Source organism: Sorex araneus, chromosome X (assembly GCF_027595985.1).
Source record: "Sorex araneus isolate mSorAra2 chromosome X, mSorAra2.pri, whole genome shotgun sequence".
In the NCBI taxonomy this organism is placed as follows: Eukaryota; Metazoa; Chordata; class Mammalia; order Eulipotyphla; family Soricidae; genus Sorex; species Sorex araneus.
In genome coordinates this window covers 298,922,465-298,945,995 of record NC_073313.1, presented here as the reverse complement: position 1 = coordinate 298,945,995, position 23,531 = coordinate 298,922,465, and the positions used below count along the sequence as shown (strand labels likewise).

General features: G+C 41.1%; 1 protein-coding gene across 4 annotated transcripts in view; it reads right to left on the bottom strand.

Annotated features, from left to right (window-relative positions):
* CTNNA2 (catenin alpha 2) overlaps window positions 1-23,531 on the bottom strand; it is a 1,292,108-nt gene that overhangs the window by 861,505 nt on the left and 407,072 nt on the right. For all 4 annotated transcript variants that reach the window (XM_055121537.1, XM_055121538.1, XM_055121540.1 and 1 more), the window contains exons 5-6: window positions 22,616-22,735; window positions 15,489-15,755 (exon numbers count right to left, since the gene is read on the bottom strand). In XM_055121537.1, the coding sequence (XP_054977512.1) occupies window positions 15,489-15,755; window positions 22,616-22,735 (387 nt within the window). The remainder of the gene's footprint in view (window positions 1-15,488; window positions 15,756-22,615; window positions 22,736-23,531) is intronic.

Here is a 23,531-nt window from a genome sequence, read left to right as displayed (position 1 = left end):
TGATATTTGTACTTAAGTGAAAAGAAGACAGATTCACTCAAACAATATAAGGGGGAAAGCTGACAACTGTTGGCAACTATTAACTCTTAGTTTCTATGTCCTATGCCGTGGAAAAATCTGTTTTCCGCTTTTAAAAAATGTATCAAAAATCATTTTCTTCTAAGAAAGAAAATGATTTAAAAAAAATAAAACCAATACTATAGTAACTGCATAGTAATAGGACTGCAATTCAATATTATAACAGAACCTGAAATTAAATTGGGAAAATCCTGGATGCTGTAGAATTTGGATTAAGAATAAGAACGTTTTCTCTTGGGGCCCAGAAGGGGACTAGGGGGCTAACCACCCAGCAAGCCTGGTTCAGTCTGGCACCCCAGGGTTCGCTGAGCACCCTGGCAATTGTCTCTGTGCACCTAGACAGGAATGGGTGTAGCACTGTCAGGTATAGGCCAAAAGTAAATAGCAAAGAAAGCTTCTTTTCACTGAATGCAATGCATAATTTACCTGGCACTTTAAAAAATCTTACTATCCTACTCTAAGGCGCCTTGTTAGAGAATTAAGAGCCATCTATAAAAGGATGCAAAAATATTATACTGTGGGAAAAAATAAAATATCCCATTGACGCAGGCAATTAGACAGGGATGGGCCCATGGCAATGGAATTCCTGGGATGTAATATAAGCAACAGCCAAACACTGCAAAACGCCCACTCTGTGTGCTCAGGCCTGATAAGACCCTCACCTGGAGCCAGCAATAGACCCAGAGAAGGCTGGACCCCCTCTGACAGAAGCTCAGGTAGGAGCAAAAGGCCAGGAGAGAAATTTCAAACATAAACCACTCCCAGCTCTAGCCCCTGGCAATCACCCTAGCAACCAACTCTTACCTAGATAGAAGCCCCACATGGGACACATTGGGCAAAACCCTACAAAAGCCACCTTGAACAAAGCAAGTACAGACATATGCTGCCCAGGCCCATGTGCTGCTTGTGACCATGTGGCCGAGCACATGTGATGCCTGCATCTCCCCTCTTGAGATGTGCACTTTCGTGCTCCCATATCTAATGCCAAGGTGTGTAGGGGCTCTCTCCAGCTTTGGAGAAGTCCAGGTTTTCTCTTGAACCTGTCACTCTCTCTGACTTTCTCTCTCTCTCCTTCCCCTTCCTAAAAACTTCTAAATAAAGTCTGGTTTTACTTCACTGCCCATATACTCCTGAAATTCTTTGCTGCAAGGCGAGACAAGAACCCCAAAACTTTGAGTAGGACCTAGGACGGACTTTCGTTTCCTGCAAAGAGCAAATCCTTGCTCCAACCTGACTCTGTGGCTTCCCAAGAAATTGGGCAGAGGGGGATCAACCTGCATGCCTAGAAGACCAAGTGGGCGTCAGGTGTAGCTTGAAGCCCACCAGGTAGGGCTGGCAGGGCTTTGGCACATGCTATGCAAGCGCTCATAGCAGACTTCTATCAGTCCTCATCTTCCAGAAGGCCTCGGAGTGGCGGGGCAGATGAGGACAAAGTTAGAGTCTCTCTTCTCTGCCTCGCATAAGCCACTCAAGGGGGTCTGTCAACTTTACCATTAAGGAATAAACTCCGTCAAGATTTCATGAATGGAGTTAAAATTGCTTGGTCAGAGTCTGCTATACAAAACATTAAATCTTTGGATGAAAAAAAATAACATATATAGTCTTTAAGATATGATGATTTTCTCACTTTACATAGTTTGGATCCAGCCACTTCCTTCCATTCTTACTACAATATGTACTTTATTATTTTTCTTTTGGGACCATACCCAGCAACGCTCAGGGGCTACTCCTGGCTCTTCGCTCAGGGTCATTTCTGGTGGGGATTCGTGGACCATATGGGGTTCCAACATGAGCAAAGCAAGTGCCTGCCCCACTCACTTACTATGGCTCGGCCCCCGCTATGTACTTTGATAATCATAATCCAGCATCTGCTTACTCTTGGGTCATCTATATCTTTGCCTCGTTAATATCCCCTCTCCATTCTGCAGTCAGGTGGATCTTTAAAAACAAAACCTGTCCATGAGTTCTGGCCTTAAACTAAGAGCAATTTCCTCACTCCAGGATTGACAGAGGGCAATCAAGACATTCCAGATATGGCTCCAATTCACCCAATGGAGAAAAGAATCCTGGGGCACCAGAAACTGAATATTTTATTCTTCTTTATCTGCCACTCCTCTTCATGCAATGGTGCTCTTTCAACCTAAGAAAGATTCATTCATATTTTACAGTGTTAATTATTGTTCATGGAACAGTCTACCTCCTCCAGAAATTCTATGACTTCACCCTCTTAAATCTCACCTCCTACAAGTGGATTTGCATAACACAGCTTTAAAGCAAGAGAGAGCTGTTGACTCAGCATTTCTCATTTACATCTTACACTCATTCAATTCTTCCACCTCCCTGTACACTGCATGCTCTCAATGAATTGCATAAACTTTATTGTGCTTAACTATTATCTCAAATGCTGTAGGTGCTGTCTCAGTCTCCAAGTTCATACATAGTAATTTGCAGAGCAGGTGGCTGGAGTGATAGCACAGAGGGTAGGGCATTTGCCTTGCATGCAGCGGACCGGGTTCGATTCCTCCATCCCTCTCGGAGAGCCTGGCAAGCTACTGAGAGTATCCCACCCACATGGCAGAACCTGGCAAGCTACCCATGGCGTATTCAATATTCCAAAAACAGTAATAACAAGTTTCACAGTGGAGATATTACTGGTGCTGGCTTGAGCAAATCCATGAACAATGGCATGACAGTGATACAGTGATAAAGTGTGGTCAGAAAACATGTGAATCCAAGTCACAAGTTTTATTTCCAATGTCCTGGGCCACTCTGGATGGCCCTTAAGTATATATCCTAGAAATACATTCTAAATCATTATGAAGCAGTATCAATAAAATAGTCTTAAAAATATTAACATGAATGTAGGGGAAAATCTGCTGAGTTTTTCTGCTCCATATTTTCAGGACTTGAATTAGCACTCTAAAATTATTTTCCAGAAGCTATTTGGTGCTGCTTACTTGCTTTCAAATTTATTTATTTTGTCTTCACTCTGCTACCTGCTTTGGCATGCTAGTGGTGTCTTGCCTTTTCCACATCATTGTAGATAATCTTTGGATACGGTCCCTTCTCTCTTCACCCTCACTTTACTTATTCATATTTTGTTTGTCCTTTCTAAGGTGCCATTCCCAGCTCTGCTTGAGGCTTACTCCTATGCTCAAGGACCACTCCTGCCAGTGCTCAGAGGATTATTTGTGGTGCCAGGGATCAAACCCACATCGGTCCCATGCAAAGCAAAGGCTGTACCTTCTGTATTATCTCTACAGCCTTTACACCCTCATTTTAATGTGACAAAATGCATAAGAGAAGATGGTGTGGAAGGTAAGGTGCTTGTCTTGCATATGGCTGGCCTGGGCTCAATCTCTGGCACCCCCGAGGGCCACCAGAAGGGATTACCAAGCACAGAGCCAGGAATAACCTTTGAGCAAAGCTCATTGTGCCCCCTCCCCAAACAGAACAAAATCAAGCAAAACAACAACAGAAAAGTGATTGTCCATCTTCAAAACCTAACAGGGCAGCTCCCAAATGTCACAAAAGAATCATTTAATAAAATATGAGTGGAGATGAGGCTCATGTAAGCCTCTCTGAACACTGATTTTGCTGATTTCCACAGCGAAGATTAGAACTGGAGAGGATCTGAAAGAGTCACCTCGTGAGAATGAACTTTGGCACAGAGGAACTCATTATTCCTTGATGCTCTTGAGACCATGAGTCCATAAAACTCCATTAGGAATCCTTCAGGCAGCTGGAACTCAGCTCATGGTTCCTTATAAGGATCAGAGTTCCCAACAAGATCTGGTTCAGTTAAGACAGTAATTATTATTATTATAATAAATAATTATCTCAGTCCCCTAACAGTGTCAGAGTGATATTTGGAGTGGAGGTCACCAGGAAACCTTTGCCTTCCGAGTCTTTCAGCAGAACTTCCTGAAGTCCTATAGTTGGGTCCCTACCATAACAATCCTTACACAATATTCTAGCATTTCATTGCAGATCTACCTCAATCCTGACTCCAAAAGCTGGACCCTACAGGCAGGACCGTTTGTACTCTGACATGTTTGGAAAGTCCTTTATGTCTAAGAAATTGGCTGGGATTTTGCTGTAAAAAAGCAGACAGCAATCACCGGCAGTTCTGAAACATTCTTTGGTCTACAATATTTTTTTGTGTTTTTTTTTTATTTTTTTTTTCAGTCACAACTGACAATGCTTTGGGTTTCCTCCTGGCTCTGTGCACAGGAATCACTTCTGTTGAGCTCAGGAAAGCGTAAGGGGTACCAGGGATTGAACCCTGGTTGGTTGCAAGGCAACCATTCTACCCATTGTAGTAGCACTGTGCCCCCAGAATGCCTAGAACGTTTGGGTACACCGAGAGGTGCACACAACTGGAAAAACATTAGGGGAGCAGGAACTGGAGCATGGGGTTGCTCTCCAGGGCACAAGTTCCCTATTAGCGCCATGATCCTGGGTCCACTGACTCTGCTAGAATCCAATTTTTGCTCTATTGGCTGGTGGCGCAGATACACACCATGTCAATATGTTCCTATTTTAACATTTCCACTGTTGGTTTCATTAAAGAATTATAATTAGAACAACTAAAGACACTATATTTAGAGATAGGGGAGGAGGGGGTCTAAGACACTTAAAAGGAAGTTATGAAAACTTAGGTAGAAATAGGAAGGGCAGCTTGGATTGAGTAAATAAATGTCATGTTGACATTTCAGCTCGACGTGGTTGAGAACAGATGACCCTATTTTTCTAGTACAGAAATTCCGTAAAAGTATCAAAGCCTTGGAATGCCATTAGACTTCTCCCCTACTATCAAGTTAAGAAGAAGAAAATAAGAGCACATATTTTTAAACTATGTGAGGCCCTCAGACAGTGTCCCAAGAAAAGTCAGGAGCAGAGGGCAGATGGTCAGGCTGAAGAGTCTAATCAGAGGATGAAACACGGAAGCAATGGCTAAGACTTCTCAAAGAACTCTGCAGGGACTGAGAAAAGGTAATCCATGTAAAGAGGGTACAGAAGGTAGCCTCATACTTCATTTTATTTTTAGATTTCAATATAGGGACTTACTTATTTTTTCTATAGTCCTAGAAAGTAGAACAAGTAGCAAAAAAAGAAACTTACTGCATATACAAGGAGAAGAGAACCACTAACCAAGCATATTTCCAGGGCAGGTGGTAAAAGATGAAAGCACAGTCACAAGTAGAAAGCTTGTTATAAAAATCTGAGATAATGTTATGGGAAAATATGCTGAAAGGGCCCAGTGGACGGTGGTGGAGGGAAACTGGCAGTTGGTGGTAACCACAGAGTGACAGTATTAGTACTTTGCTTTTTTGAGTCACACTTGGCAATGCTCAGTGGTTACTCTTGGCTATGCTCAGGGAGCCATATGGGATGGCAAGGATTGAACCCAAGTCGGCTGCATGCAAGGCAAATCTCCTACCCGCTGTACTATTGCTCCAGCCCCAAACCAGTACACTCTTGATAAACTAATGTTTCCACCATAAAAAAATCAATTAAGTCAGAAGATTAACTTAAAAACATAAATATCTATAGATTAAACTACCAGGATAGATTTCATTAAATAATGCAAATTTTAACTTTTCTAAAAATATATTTACCTACAAAAGAAGCAGGAAAAGAAAAAAAAAGATTTAGTAGGGCTGGAGAAAGTAGAGCAGGTAGGGTACTTGCTGGAGAGAGAGTACACCAGGTACTTGCTGGAGAAAGAGTACACCAGTACACAAGTACACCTGCCTTGAAAATGCCAACCCAGGTTCACTCCTGCACCCTGCCAGGATTAATTCTTGAGCACAGAGCCAGGAGTTAAGACCTGAGCATTGTTGGGCATGGCACAAAAATTATATATATATATATATTTTTTTTTTCATTTATATATATTTCATTTATATCTATATTTTTCACTATATATAGTGAATGCATATATAAAATGTGTGTATAGTACTATGTTCTTTTAGAGGGAGGAATTGGGCCATTCTTGGCAGTGCTTTTGACTAGCCGCTCAGGGGCTAGTTTTGGCTCTGTGCTCAAGAGTAACCCTTTATGGGTGCTAAGATGCAGCCAGGAATTAAAGCAGGTTCAGCCACATACAAAACAAGGGTCTCAACTCCTATACTAATTCTGAAGTCCTATACTATAATCTGTAGGAATGACTTAGTTTTAATCTTTTCCGCTCTTAAAAATTGTGTGGCAGAGCTGGAGAAATAGTAAATGAGATAGTAAAGGAGACAGAGTGGTTTACTGGGGTTCAATCTCTGGCATCACATATGGTCACGTGAGCACTGCCCAGAGAGATCCCTGAATGTAGAGCCAGAAATGAGCACTGACCACAGCCAGATGCAGTCCAAAGGAAAAGTGCCTAGTAATCGGATTTGACATATATTATAATATAATGTATCTTTGAGCATTAATTATATTTTTATAAATACAATTTTGCTAGAAAAAATAAACATCTCAAGATGCCACATTTTAAGAAGCTATGGTGCCACCAGCAGGTAAACCTGTACCTGTGGGGCTAGTGCATCAGCAGCCTGATGGTGCCTTCAGATGTCCAGATACCCCAAAATTGCCGCTGTGACTTTGGCCAGACATCAACAACTTGGGACCAAGTTTACCAAGAAATTAAATGGCCAAAAGTTAGGTATGTGGGAGCCAAACTCATAAACCACCTCCAGCTCAGCTATATAAGCTCATTTATTGGCCTTATTTCAGAGATCCATAAATCTCGTAAGAGATCAAAAGTCAAAAGATACAGTTAGGGCCTGTAGAGTGGAAGTGGGTGGGAACCTGTGACTGAGATCTCCAGGGCCGCTTGGATCAGGACTAGGCTTCCTTCCCCCAGCTCCCTAGTTTTTCCAGTAGCTTGGCAGTCACATACACAAACCACCCCGGGTGCCACGTAATCTCATCAATGGCCAAGACCCAGAGACTATAAACCAAAGCTCCCTGAAGAGAGCACCACAGAATGTTCTGACCCCATGCCAGGCTGTCCTCACTGGGGCACCTGGGGGGGGGGGTTGAGTTGTCCTCCCTTCCTCCCCACCCCAAGCTGAGCACCAGCAACAGAAAACCTCCAGAATCCAACTGCCACCATGCTCAAGGCCATTTTCCACATGCTCAGATGACCTCTCCCAAGAGGGGACAAGTCTCACTCAAGATGGGATGAACCTCACGGGAGAGCAGACCGATCAGAAAACCCAAGTACACGGGAACCCGTGACTGAGATCTCCAAGCCCACTTGGATCAGGACTGGGTCTTCTTCACCCCAGGTCCCCAGTTTTCTAGTAGCTTGGCAGTCACACCCAGAAGCCACCCCTGGAGCCATGTAATCTCATCAATGGCCAAGACCCAGGGACTATAAATGAAAGCTCCCAGAAGAGAATGACACAGAATTTGCTGGACATCATGTTCTATTTATTAAAAAGCAATACAAAAAAAATCGTCTAGCATTGCCTTTTGGACAGGTTTGAGTGGTGGTGAGACTGGTGTTGAAATATAGAATGTAACCAAAGTAGAGAAAGAGAATGGGGGAAATTTTCTGCCACACAGGCAGGGGAAGGTTTGGAACAGGGGTGGGGGTGGGGGTGGGGGTATATTGAGGATTTTGGTGGTGGAAAATGTGCACTGGTGAAGGGATGGGTGTTTGGTGATTGTATTATCAAAGCTTAGACATGAAAGCCTTGTAACTGTATCTCATGGTGAATCAAAAAAAGGGGTGGGGAAATAATAATAAAATAATAAAATAAAATTAACATTCTGAATAAAAAAGGAAAAAGTAATGTGGAGTTCATGCCCAATTCAATCAGCTTAATCAATGGCCGGATAAATAGCAGTACTCCTACATTATTTAAAAAAAATAAAAGAATGCCACATTTTAAACAGAGGCTGATTTTTCCATTAATAAGTGATTATTTTACTTTTCATTGTTTATCATTAGAAATTCTCTTGAAAGTTTCAGGCTGTTAAAAATACTGCATTTGTTGTCCATTTTTGTTTCATAAATCACTATTCAACTATTCATAATGCAAGGTTAACAGTGCCAGATTTCTTCAAGCATTGAGCTAAAATAGTAACCCTCCAGATAGGATTTAATCCCATAATTTCAGACAAATGAATATTAAAAATATTAATTTGACCTTTCTCATAATCAATAATCAAATTCAATGTCATTTCTGTATGACAATGTATTTGCAGCATAACAGGGCTTGAAACACTTCTATTAATATGAAGTGTGCTACAATTTCAACATTCTAATCATGATGAATATATTTTGTATCTCTAAAATTCTTCTAACCTCAGAGTATGTTCACTCAAGAAGTGGTTCAAGGGTTAGGGCACATGCCTTGTATGCAGCTCAGCCAAGTTTGGTCCGAGACACTGTATGGTCCCTCCGGCATTGGTGGGTACAGCCCTGGAGGTCTCCAAGGACCACGGGGATGACCTCAGGGAAGAAAAGATGTTAGAAGCAGCACTTCCTTAGGTTCTCACTCTTGAACTACCTGCTTGTTGGCTAAGAAGTGCTGGGAGAGACCCCCAGACTACTGAGCACTGCTTGGGAGCCCCTCACCATGAGTTATGAATTTGAATACTTGAAGTAAAGACATTTGACAATTTATCATTATCTCTTTCATTGTTATAAGATGACACTTGTGTGCAGGATCTAACAAGGTCACAAGGAAGCAGTAGAGGGCACGGAGTGAACATATAGTCCTGGGGCATCCCATATGCAAGGCACATGTTAAATGTTACCACTTGAGCCACACATACATCCCAGATTGACATTTTCCTTTTACATGTATAATCCTTTGGCAAGCTCTTGAGCCAAGTTACAGAAAGAGACCCTGTCAAAGAGAACATCACAGGGAGTTTGAGTGAGTTTCCGCCTCAGTGTAGAATCACTCGGATTAATATATAAGAATGACATCTAGGATTCAAGAGAGATGGCTCTATAAATTCTAAATAAATTCCCAGACAATATGAGTGAGAAATTCAAAACACATATACACTCGCACAAATTTGTGTGTATAACCCAAATATTCATTATGCAGTTGTTGAACAAAAATGTTCTGTTTACAAAGAGAGATGGGACATTGCCTTTTAGTTCAAGAATTTAAATTGTCTGGAAATAAAAATGACACATAATGAATAAATAATTAACCTGATATATTATTCAAGGACATTTTATTATCATCCCTACTTCTAATAAACTACTGAATTTAATTAAAAAAGCTAAACATCTTCAACAAATGAAATTACTGTCGATGAATTGCCAATATAAACAGATCCACATGTCGATTTTTGTCAGTCTCTGAAAACTAAAATTTTCTTTCAAATGTTAGATAATGCTTTATGAAATTTATATAAGTTTAAGTACTGGTATGGATATTTTATAACTGTTAATTTACATTTTTATTCATTACTACTTAATACTGAATTTCTTTTAAAATTTTCTTTTAAAATTTTTGTTTGGAGGCCGTACCTGATGGTGGTCACCATCTACTTCTCGCTCTGTGCTCAGGGATCACTCCTGGAGGTGCCTGGGGGATATTATGGGATGCCAGAATCGAACCTGAGCCCGCTTCATGCCACGTACCTGCTATTTTCTCACTCCAGCCCTATTAATGAACTTATTTCTAACATAGCTAATTAAGTAATTTTAATAACTAAATCAACATAGGCAATAGAAATAACTTAGTTCAAATAAAAAATATATAGTAATAAAATTACCCAGCGATTATTAATTTAAATCAAAAGATCATGAAAAGAATATGAAATGCGGCACTAGAGTGACAGTAGACAGGACACTTGTTTGCACGTGACTGTCCTGCACACAGAGCCAGGAATAAGTCCAGGGCACTGCTAGGTGTGACCCAAGAACAAAAAGGAAAAAATGGAAGCACCATCAACAGTAAAAGAATTTCCTCCTGTATAAACACAAGATTAATGCTGATGTATGCAGAGAACTCCAGGCCAAAATAATTTGGAGAAATTATATATAATGTTCTCCCAAAAGCCATCTCTGTTTGTTCCTCTCTAGACAAGCCCATGTTATCTCTCGCACAAGTGTCTTTCTTTCTCATCCCTCACAGTTCTTAAAGTATATTTCTTTCAAGAAACTACTATGCTCTGTAGGATAGTATTAGGGCTGGAGTGATAGCACAGTGGGTAGGAAGTTTGCTTTGCAATTGACTGGGTTCAATTTCTCTGCCCCTCTCCAAGAGCCAGGCAAGCTATTAAGAGTATCCCGCCTGCACAGCAGAGCCTGGCAAGCTACCCATGCATATTCAATATGCCAAAAGCAGTAACAACAAGTCAACAAGTCTCACAATGGAGAAGTTACTGGTGCCCGCTCGAGCAAATAGATGAGCAATGGGATGACAGTGATACAGTGATACAGGATAGTATTGCCCTTCCTCCCTGGCCACCCGGAGCTTGTGTTTATTGACTGCCCCCCAACCTGTCAATTACCTTTGCCTCCTGATAAGACTCTGACTTGTAAATATTGTCTTTCTCTTCTTACTGTCCTTTTCATGGTTAGCTATTTCAGAGCAATTGCTTTTTGTATGAAGACAGGCAGATTGCTGAAAACACAAGTTTGTGGCTTGGGAGTTGATTGACTTCAAATATTACCTCCTGGACATCTACTCTCTTGACTTAAGCCTCAGTTGTCCTTATTTCCTAGATCCCCAAAAGCAGGGTCCCGACGAGGGACTGGATGGACCCAGGGTAAGCAGTGAGCTATGAGCTACCCTGGCATCGAAATGGGCCTGGCCAAAGTGCCATAATGCTCAACTATAAGTTAAGAGGTTGGTCATGGGCAAAGTATGTCATGATCCAAAAAGTAATAACTAGATTTGGACCCTGCTGGGGTTAGGAATGACTGACCCGGCCTGAGTACTGTAGTCTGTGTCTGTAGTGAGATATTTCCAAGGAGAATCATCCTACGAGCCTAAAAGTGACTATTACTGTGTCCATACAGAATGGTAAATATTAGGAAGGAGAATTAAAGATGTTAATTAAGTTGCTGATCTAAGGAGAGGAGAAACACAACTTAAGGGCTGTTTTGCCCTTGTGGGTTGCAGGTGGTCGGGAAGACTGGAAAAACATGTTGATTGCGCTTCCCGTGGGGAGGCGTGATTGGGGAGGGGTGGTGGGAGAAGAAAAAGAGTGGCTGCCAGGAGGAAGAGGACAGTTGCAGCGGGGGTAGAGAGAGCAAGGAGAGATAGAGGAGACAGACAGAGGAGGAAGAAAGAATTGAGGGCAGAGAGAGGAAACAAGTGAGAGAGACGGTGAAAGTAGATTGGAGGAGTCAGATGGAAGGTTGAGACAGAGAGAGGGACAGAAGAGGACAGAAGGTTGTGGAGAGCCGGGAGAGACGAGAGTGAATAAAGGCAACTAATCAGCAACCAGCTTGGCACTCGTTCTTACTTCGTCTGTCCAAGGCAACCGCCATCCGGAGTGGGGAAGTGGCTTGAGAGCACCGAATGCGGGAGGCGACAGAGAGCCGCCTAGTAAATAACATTTTATTTTACTAGTACTTAAAAATACTAGTAAACAATATTTTATTTTATCACTATTAGTATACCACTGTTATTTATTAAGTTATAATTAATAAATTACCTGACTAACATAACTTAACGTATCTACTTCACAAAATACATAATTGAGAACTTAATATGGATAATAGGGAAAAAAGTTAGTTTAAATATAGAATATATAGTTAATGAAATACATTAAGTAAATTAAATTCATAGACCTTAAGTTTTATAAAAAACATATTTGGGGGGGCCAGGAACATAACATGCCCTGGGTTAGGTCATACATGCCATGGTTAGAGACAGACGTGCCTTGTGCAGCAGACAATAGAACAATACCTGGCACATGTGCCCAGGACTGCAGGCTGCAAGCTATGAAGGCTCCCAAGCACCCACTAGGTCCCTGTAACTCCTGCCACTACAGGAACCCCTGAGCACCATTTGGCAGAACCTTCTCTCTCCCTCCAAGTGAAAAATAAGAAACATCCACCTTTCATATTTATCTTCATGTGTTAATCCCTCCAAGCCTTAGTTGCTTGAGAATATGTCATGACACAGAGAAAAACAGCCAAAAGTTTAAAAAGTCAGGACACTTTGCTAATGGATTTCCCCCACACGGATCTAAGTCATATTGTATGAGTCCAGAGTCTGTCTTGATACTCTATGGATAACTCCACGTTGAAACCTTCTCTGGGTGAAGCCTCCTTTGATGAAAACAGTCTGCATAAACACGCACCTGCACGCTTGGGCAGAAGGTGGCAGCAGCTGACGGGCTCCAGACAAACTTCCAAGCGAGATCTTAAGAGATACGCTAGATTTTATTTTTGCCACATCCTCACTTAGGTCAAATTATGCTTTACTATAAATTATTATTAGAACAGTACAATTGTGTCAAAATATGACTGAACCATCTATTTTTGTGTTTAAAATTCCCATTTCACAAAAGAACTTTGTATTTCATTTAGCTTTCAATTTCCCATTCTGTCTCAAAGGCTTCTGCTTTGGTTATATCTGATATTAATATTCTTAGTGGTTTAATATCTGGGTATTTGACCTGCTCATATTTCTTATAACATGGGCCTATTCAATTTTCAAGAAAAGAAGAACTTTATCATTAGTTTGAGTTAAAAAACAAACAAAAGAAAAACACCTCTTCCAGGATTTCCTGTAGGATTTTCTAAATATTATAAAAGTCAATGTACTGACGAAAAAGTGTCAATAGTTTTCATACTGGGATTATGATATTTATCCAAGAGCAAAATTTTCTCCTAGTAAAAGATTTCTTAATAGACCTGTCCTATCTATCACAATTATTTCTAAAATAAATATTCAATTAGAAAATAAAATTTAAAAAGTATTTGCATTGTTTATTCTGTAGACAGTATCTTTCCCCCTATTTTTTTTACTATGGGAATCTAATAATGTCTGCATGTTTATTTACATAAATTGATAATCTTAATGACCTCTCCTGTAATTTCCAGTGAATTTTAAGTGTCTCCTAAAACATTGTGAGTGCAAGTACTTACAAAATTCCAACTTAATGTGAATTTTTAAATGTTTTATGTTTAATCTTTATAAAGAGCCTTAAGACCTTAAAAACATATACGATAAGAAACAGTATAGAAATATGTTTTAAGTTTAACGTATATATTAACTGAAGCTACAAGTTCTCTGTGAAAATTTCTAAGATCAGTATTAAGATAAAATGCCATACTCATTCCTCAATTCAATTTTCAGACTTCATACCTTGAGTAATCAACACTCCTATATTCTTTATCTTTGCAAGGTGTGGATAACCCAGGTGGTGACCAAGGGGTCTGAGGCACGTGCAGCAATTCTGGGACAATCAGTACAGTCAGTTCAAAATCAGCGCTTGAGAATAAAGCTGTTACTGACTGGATTCCACAGGATGTCTAAAGACCACTTGGCTGCCCACCTACAAGATCATCAGACTTCTTCGTCAAGACCCTGAATGAACGGTATGAGGCTCTTTGTGTTCCTGGATTGAGCAGGCGCCACTGGGCTGCTCTGGCGTGAGACAGGGACGAGTGGAGATGTTACTGGCACCTGCTCAAGCAAATCGAAGATCAACGGTGGACAAATGATACAAGTGAGAATGAGGCACTGTGGGGTCCTGCACTGCCAGGGCACTCTGGCAATGCTCAGAACCTTCTAGTTTTGTACTCAACAGTATGAGGTGCTGGGGATTGAACAGAGGTCCCACAATGCAAAGCATGTACCCCTGGCTTCTGTGCTATCTCCTTGGCCCCTTTAAGTGTAAGTTTGTGTGTGTGTGTGCATGTGCCTGTGTGTGCACATATGTGTGTGTCTGTGTGTGGTGCCAGAGATAGAGACCTTATTGTCTTTATCACACAGTCCTGTACCACTAGGTCAAAATCGCGCCCCCCCCAAACTGTTAAATAACCTATTTCCTTCTAGCTACATAAAACCTTATGTTTTATCACATAGAATTATTCAATTCTAGGGGCTGGAGCGATAGCACAGTGGATAGGGTGTTTGCCTTGCAAATGACTGACCCGAGTTCGATTCCCAGCATCCCATATGGTCTCCCGAGAACTGCCAGCAGTAGTTCCTGAGTGCATGAGACAGGAGTGACCCCAGTGCATTGCCGGGTATGACCCAAAAAGAAAAAAAAAAGAAGTATTCAATTCTAGTCTACAGAAAGTATAAGTCTGAAGCAGATACCTTTTTTTTTTTTAAAAAAAAAAGAAATTTGTATAGTTTTCACAATAGTGCAGGCTCTTTCTGAACACAGAATGGACTCAACTGATTCCCAACTTCTCACAGCTAAGGGGGGCTGTATCCTGCCTGAAGCAGTGCAAGGGGAGGACTGTGAATCTGGAGTGTCACTTTGATGCCCCGACTCTGCCCTGGCACAGTGCACTCCTCTACCTCCATCATCCCCCCTGCACCCTGAGTGACTGACACACAGTCCTAGAAAGAGCAAGGAATGAGAACCTCGGGGGACTAGCAGAGCCATTGGCCTTTCTGGCCAGTGTGTGAAAGAGCAGGATCCTGTGTGCGATGTTTATGTGCCCCTGCTGTAAAAGGCCAGTTCTTCACCGGGGACCCACACAGAGACAGTCCCCTCCAGGGCTGCTCTGGACAGTTTGACCTTTGTTAATACAGAAAATCTCCCGAAGAATGAAAATAAAGTCACTGAAACTGCCCATGAGGTAGAAATGATAACAGTGCACAGGGCTTCTATTTGCATGAGATTAGGTCCTCATAAGTGCAGCAGTTCATTATGGCAATGCCTTTAATTGCAGAGCAACAGGCTTTGTCAATATACCAAAGAGCAATAATCAATAAAGCATATGCATATATCTTATTACCAAAAGAGTCTATGAGAGGCAATCATCATCATCATCATCATCATCATCATCATCATCATTATCATCATCGCGTTGATCATCGAATTTCCTAAGCAGTCTCAGTAACGTCTCCATTGTCCTAGCCCTGAGATTTTAGAAGCCTCTCTTTACTCGTCCTTCCCAACAATGCCGCATTGGAGGCTCTTTCTGGGTCAGGGGAATGAGACCCAGCATTGAGAGGCAAATTAACGTTTATTATCAGGGGTCCCCTGCACTCCCATATCTTACTTTATTTTTATGAAAGCAGACACACCAGGCATTCTCCACTGACCACATCACACCCAGCCATGAGTGCCCACTTTCTCTTTTAGGCTCTGATCCCCTCTCTCCACTCCCTCTCCCTTTCTGTCCTTCTTCCACCCCCCTTTTCATTTTTCTAAATAAAACTCTCTTACTTGGAAAATCAGAGAAAGAAAAGAAAGCAATGCCCCCAGTCTATTACTCCCTGCCAGATACTCACGTCGAATTCATTCAGAGCTGCTGCCAGCTCGCCAATGCCTGTGTGCCCTTTGCCTTCCTCGGTGGGCGACGTGGCCTGAGCAGCGTTGGAGATGCCAGCGATGGCCTCTTGCACTTGCTTGAAGACATAGTCTCGGTTGGCTCTGGTGGCAGCCACGTCCGGGTGCCGGAGGAAGGCCTGGGAGGCCGTGTAGAGCATCGTGGCGTTCTTCTTGAGAGCCCCGCGGGCCGCTGCCATCTCGTCCCGGCAGTGTGGGTCCTTCAGTTCCTGCGGGAGCAAAATATCAAACGTCATATAGCCATGGGGTTTGGCAAAGGAGCATCAGTGCTGGAATTCTGTGTTTGGCAAGGGGGCATCTGTGTTAGGGTTCAAAGGCTCTCGGAACTACACTCCATTTTACACCGTCTCCCTCTGGCTCTCTTACTTTGGGGCCCTGAACACGTGTTTTTCTGTGCGAATATTTGAAACAAGCCTGCACTGTCCCTCCTTTCTTTCACCAGAAATGACCTGTATTCTAGAATGCACATTGGAGGCTGTGTCCCCTTCTGCCTGCTTCTATAGAATTCTATTTCCCTAAATACTAAACACTTGTCTCACACTATCATTTTTCTTAAACTGGTGTATTATTTATCTATCATAATACTCAACCATGTTCCCATTTCATATTGTATATTTAATGACAACCGTAAGAACTGTCTATTGAGGGACCCGTATGACAATGGCACTGTAGCACTGTCATCCAGTTGTTCATTGATTTGCTTGAGCAGGCACCAGTAACGTCTCCATTGTGAGAGTTATTGTTACTGTTTTTGGCATATCAAATACGCCACAGTCAGCGCGGGTAGGCTCTACCATGCAAGCAGGATACTCTTGGTAGCTTGCTGGGCTCTCCAAGAAAGACAGAGGAATTGAACCCGGGTTGGCCACATGCAAGGCAAATACCCTACCCGCTGAGCTATTGCTCCAGTCCCAGTATGACAATAATAGTTGGAAATGATCACATTGGACAAGAACTGAGTATTAAATGTAGGTAAAGTGATATACACAATAACCTTTCAGTATCTGTACTGTACACCACTATGCTGCAATAGAAGAGGGAGGGAGGGAAGAAGGGGGGGTCCCTGTTATAGAGGCAGGCTGGGGGAGGGTGCTGGGAAGTGTACACTGTTGAAAGGATGAGTTTTGGAATACTATATGACTCAAACCTAATTATAAACAGCATTGTAAGGATCTATCTCACAGTGGTTCAATAAAAAATCTTTAAAAAAGATCTGTCTATCTTGGTCAATGGGTCTTTACTTATGAGTAGAGTGACTGATGTCTAAAAGATATTTTAGAAATGTTACTTAAAAAATGCACATACCATGTCACTAACAACATAAATGATTTACACGGGTGAAATTTACTTATCAAAGATGAACTACTCAACTACTGAGAGTCTGCTTACATTTTCAATTACAATTAAAAATATGTTTCCATTAGATTTCTGATGTTTAGTGCATCACCGCCATGATCATTTTTAGAATATGGTACATTAGGGGGAAAATATAACCACAGGTCCAGACTAAAGTTCATAGGTAAATTTCTTGCCTTACATGAAGCTGACATGGGTTCAACCCCCAGGACCCCATATGATTCCCCCAAGCATGCAAGGAATGATCCCTGAGTGCAAAGTAGTAAGTCCCCCAAAATAAGCAAAAAATACCTTTAATGGCATATAAATCACAAAGTTTAAGGAATAAAATAATAGATCAAAGCTAATCTGGTTTCCTAATTTGTGTTAAAAATATAATATACTATAATGCAAAAAATATACTGTAAAATGGGCTGGAGCGATAGCACAGTGGTAGGGCATTCACCTTTCATGCAGCTGACCCATGTTTGATTCCTCCGCCCCTCTCGGAGAGCCCAGCAAGCTATTGACAGTATTGCACGTGCACAGCGGAGTCTGGCAAGCTACCCGTGGTGTATTGGATATGTCTAAAACAGTAACAATAAGTCTCAGAATAAGAGACGTTACTGGTACTTACTCCAACAAATCGATTAGCAATAGGATGCCAGTGACAGTGATACTGTAAAATACTAATTTATTCCTTTATATTGTCTTCTATAAAGATTATTACTAAAAGTGTTCACATCATTTTTGGAAATTTTGAAGTCCAGCTGTATTCATGTAGAATGACTAGCTGAACACATCTAAGAAAACTATTTTTCCAGTTCCAAAACATTATCAAAGGCTATTTGAAGCACTAGAAACTATTCAGATTTGTTCATTTGGTAAATGTCAGGTGAATGGCCTGGCAAAAGTGAATTACATTATATCTTATATGGATTAAAATAATTCTAAGATAAGCAGTTTATATTTGATATTTAGGATTATAAAGATAAACTGACAACAAGATCAATTAACAACATCATCTATCATTCTTTGATTAACTACCAATAGATTTAGTCCAGTCAGCACTGATAATTTCTAACGTGGGATTATTTTCTGTTCTAAAGATAAATACAGAAAAACAGGAGACCAACATAAAAGTTTATTCTTTATGCCAGCCAATGTTCTAGGGAGTGCATATGGTTTCTCCTGGCTAGCAATGCAAGATTTGGGTCCAAAATATCTGATCTGAAGATTCTGTATTACATTCCTCAGTATCAATACTTAAAAAAAAAAGAAAAAGAAATCTGAATATTGAGGTGAGACATGGGAGTACAGATCCTTTTCAGAAAGACACTGGAAGAGATATTCTTCAACCACATTTTTAAAAATAGGAACAATAGTTGGGCCAAAGAGATAGTGCAATGGGTAGGGAATTTGCCTCCCATATAGCTGACTGGGTTTCAATCTGTAGTACCCCATATGGTTCCCTGAACACCAATAGGAGTCATCCCTTCGGGCAGAGCCAGAAGCAAGTCCTGAGCATAAGCCAAGATTGTGTTCCCAAAACAAGAAACAACAGAATCAATCAATATTGTTATAAATAATTAAGTAAACTTAAATAACTGGTTAAGCAAAATTAAAAATAGGTTATATATTTAAACAAATTTCAAAAAAACCCAAATATTTGTAAGATAAACAAAAAATCAAAATGTAATATGCATAATTACAAGCACACTATAATTACAAATATTTTACAATGTAAATAACTGTAAGGTGACACGGAAAACTAATAATTAGTAGAATTGGGGTTTATTTTCCTTTTCAATGTTATGGTTTTTTCTAAGATTTCTTGACAAAGCCTGACCTGAGCAACTAAAACAAATTTTTAATTTGATGAGCTTAAACTAAAATTAACATGATTAAAAATGAGGCTTCAGTGAAATAAAAGTAAATATTTGTGTAGATTCTCATGAATATCTCATACATTCCAATGATTATAAGTATGCTAGATGCTAACTTCAATCTCTACTCCTCACTCCTCTTTAATTTGCAATTTCTACATAGGTATCTCATAAGCACCTCAAAAATCAAATTGATGTATCTAAATATGACTGGAGCGATAGCACAGTGGGTAGGGCATTTGCCTTGCACGAGGCCGACCTGGGTTCAATTTCTCCGCCCCTCTTGGAGAGCCTGGAAAGCTACTGAGAGTATCCTGCCCGCATGGCAGAGCCTGGCAAGCTACCCGTGGCATATTCAATATGTCAAAACCTGTAACAACTAGTCTCACACTGGAGACGTTACTGGTGCCCGCTTGAGCAAACCGATGAACAATGGGACGACAGTGCTACAGTGCTAAATATGAAATATGTATTTTTTTTCGTTTTGTTTTGGTGCCACAACTGGCAGTGCTCAGAGCTTACTCATGGTCTGTGCTCAGGAATCACTCCTGGACATCTTAGGGGACCACATGAAGTTCTGGGGATCAAACCCAAGTTGGTGACATGCAAACCAGGCACCCTACCAACTGTACTATTGCTCCCACCCATGAAATATGTAATTTCTGACCCTTTCAGGCTCCATTTCCAGTATCCGCCAGCTCAGCAAATATATCCCTAGTTACTGACTTGTTCAAACCAGAACCTTAGAAATAAACTGATTACCACCACTCCTTCCTGCCACACGTAAAATTTAACAGCCCATCCTGAGCGTTCAATTTTCAAAATAAACATGAACGTCCTTTAATGTTCTCCTTTTCCACCAACACAGTAACCGAGACCACAACCTCTTATGACAACTGACCAGGTATAAACATTTTCACCTTGCAGCTCCTTTTTGTTCAAGAAATGTAGCACAATCAAGATTTTGAACTCAGAGACCGTTACTGCACATTCTGAAACCTTTCCCCATGCCCAAATTCATGACCCCATATCCAGTGGCATGCCCTCATAATTTAAGATGCTAGAAATGGGACTAGCCTATGCCTCATCAAACTACAACCATTTTTGTTTTGCAATATAGCTAGACAATTCAAGTGTCAACCTGAAACTTTGATACAAAACTTGAAACTATTCACATAGTAACCGCTCACAATAAAATTTAAACACTCCACAGTTTTGGAATGTCCTGACCTTTCCATTTATTCTCAGCCTCTCCTTGGATCTCTGACATCGAGATTCACTGTATTTCCTTCAGTTATTCAACAGCTCAACTGGCTATTTGGTCACTGTGCTTCAGAATAACATTCTGGCAGACCACACCAGACTCCACTTAAGAGAAAATTTCCGGCTTGCTTTCAAGCCCATGAGCATTGTCCCTTCAACACTCATTTCACAAATCTTGCTTTCTTACTGCTTTTCTTCCCAGATTCACTCTGAACACCTCATCCTCTTTCTCTCCCCTCAAGTCTAAGCAAACTGTTCAAAAAACACAACAAAACAAAACAAAACAACGATTTTGCTTCACAGGAAAGAGAAAAATAAAGAGAAAAAAAAAGATTTAGCGGAAAACAAAGTACAATAATAATCACACAAATTAAAACCATGATTGTATGCTGCTCACACAAAGGGTATTATATGATCTTTAGGGACTAGGAGATCTTCACCATGTTTACAATATGAATATCACTTCATCTGGGAAGAAAATAAATAATCAATGCACATTTTTTTTTTTTGCCAAGTATTTCTATTGTGGGCTAGAGAGATAATCCAGCGGATAGGGCCTTGCACGACTTGCACACGGCCAACCTGGGTTCAATTCCTCCGTCCCACTCAGAGAGCCCGGCAAGCTACCGAGAGTATCTCGCGCCCATGGCAGAGCCTGGCAAGTTCCTCATCGCATATTTGATATGCCAAAAACAGTAACAACAAGTCTCAGTTCGAGACATTACTGGTGCCCACTAGAGCAAAATCAATGAGCAATGGGATGACCGTGATAGAGTGATTTCTTTTGTTGGTTCTAGGGAAGCTTAGAAAATATCATAAGGAATGCCCCAAATGTTAAAGAAGTTTGAGAAAAATCTAAAAATCAGCACTCATGGCCTCTGGTGGGACCCAGGATATTCTGAAGTGGCTAGAAGTGAAACTGAATAAATGGGGGAGGGGACAAATCATGAGAAGAGGGGGTCAGCTCATCAAACAAGGGGGACACAGGAAGCAAACAATGTCATAAATGGGTCCTAGTCATTAAAAGATTCAGAAAAACTGATCTAGACTAATATTCAACTTTCTTTACACCCGTGGACTAGGAAAAAAGGAAATATTTTGTAGACCAGCTGATGGCTAAAACAGAAACAAAAACAATCTAGACTGCATTTTATTGATTAAATCAAAGGACGTATAATTACAATTTTTGACTAATGCATCACCTGCTAATTGCCTTTACTGAAGAAAAATTTTTGGCAGACCACCAGGAAATTTCCACAGACTTACTAGAGTTCGTTTGAAGACCTGGGGTCTCGAAAATGAGTAAGAGTTTTAAGGGGATGGACAAATAGTACAGTGGGTAAGGCACTTTTCTTGCATGCAGCCCACCCAGGTTTAATCCTAGCCTTGCCAGGAGTGATGCAAGCACAGAGCCAGAAGTAGGGCCTGGGCACAGACCAGAGTAGTCCACGCTATGCCAGGCCCCACCAACAGGAATGATCTTTATTGACCTGTCATATCTGCAGACTGTTTTAAGACTTTTTTTTTGGCTTTTTGAGTTACACCCCTTTTGGGGGTTACTCCTGGCTCTGCACTCAGGGATCACTCCTGGTAGTTCTTGGAGGACCATAGGGGATGTCGTGGATCAAACGCAGGTCGGCCGCATGCAAGGTAAACGCCCTGCTCTACTGCCTGTACTATCACTCCACCCCTGGGGAGTGTTGTTTTTTTTTTCTTTTTAGATCATACCCCGCGATGCACAGAGGTTACTCCTGACTCATGCACTCAGGAATTACTCCTGGCTGTGGTCGGGGGACCATATGGGATGCTGGGAATTGAACCACGTTCGGCCGCGTGCAAGACAAATGCCCTTCCCGCTGTGCTATCCCACTCCAGCCCCGTGGGGAGTGTTTTAAGGGCTGATAAAGATAAGAATACATTTTTAAGAACAGTTTTATTGCTACCTACTAGACAAATTGAGTTGGCTAAAATAGAGGGGCTTATCTCTGAAGACAGAAAATGCCAAACCAGTCAACAAAATAGCTCATGCTTCCCTATAAAATACTCCCCCCCACCCATCCACAATTCTGCCTCTCTGCTAATGTTCTTTGTACAGTCTTCTCTTACATAAAAGTTTCACATCACAAACACCCTTGGTTGGGCAGTTGTGTGGCAGTGTCCACAATGCTAGGAAATAAAAGAGTGTGGGAGTAAGGGAGCACTCCACAAAGTAAAAACAGTAGCCCACCTAAGTGAGGTATTTTTTAGTTGACTCTGGAGCATTCCCTAGAGTGAACAAACACATATATCACACACACACACACACACACACATATATATATGTGTGTGTGTGTGTGTGTGTGTGTGTGTGTGCAGCAGAGAGGCGACATATGCCAAGAAAGTGGGTTGCAGAAGAATCCCCACTGTGGCAGCACAACCAACTCTTTTGTTTACTTTTCCTTTCTTTCTTTTATGGAAGAGAAAGAACTCTCTCAGCCTGATCATTTGCTAGCTAGCACATGCAGTGGATCTCTGGTCAGGTGGAGAGGTGAAAGGGTCACTGAAACTGAAGTATTTTGTCCGCAGCTCCTCCTGAAATACCCCACCTGTTGTCTTCTTGCAGCAACATAGTTAAGTTTCACCATCTCTTTCCCAAATTCTTTAAAACGATTTGCGAGATCCTGCTCATTTGTAGCATTTTTGACAGCTTCCAGGGCCTCCTCTACCTGGGAGGACAAAAAGAAATAATCATTACAAGAAGTAGTAAAGCAGAGAATATGTGGTAGTTTGTGCAATTAAAAATACTAATAGAATGAGAAAATAATAAGCAACCAGAACCCCTAAGAAAGGCATATGATTAGAAAAGAAAATTTGCTTAAGCATTATAAAATAAGTATCTTATATATAAAAGTTAATAAATGCTGGAATCTTAGATCATTTGATCGACTATACTAATAGTAGATCACTATTAAAGTCGAGCACTTAATTTTTTTTAATTTTTTGAGCATTACAAAGCCATTCATGATTGAATTTTAGTCATACAGTATTCCAACACCCATCCCTCCACCAGTGTACATTTCCCAGCACCAGTGTCTGCAGTTTTCCTCCCATCACCCCCAACCCCCCACCTCTTTGGTAGGTGCTTCTCTCTCTCTCTCTCTCTCTCTCTCTCTCTCTCTCTCTCTCTCTCTCTCTCTCTCTCTCTCTCCCTCCCTCCCTATCTCCTTTTGTGGTTTGCAATATTGATACTGAAAGGTTATCAAGAATATACCTTTACCTACTTTTAACCCTCAGATCTTGTCCAGCATAATCATTCCCAGCTATTGCCATAACAGTCTCTTCTCTAACTTACTACCCTCACGACCCTCAGCTCCCCATTCAGTACCAACCATTGACCAGTCCTCCTAACCCCTGTTTACGTTGGCCATGGATATTATCCTATTGCATGTGATTCTGACAGGCAATACAAACTTCTAGTTTCAAGTGAAACAATTTTTTTGGTATGGAGTTTTGATCCAATTC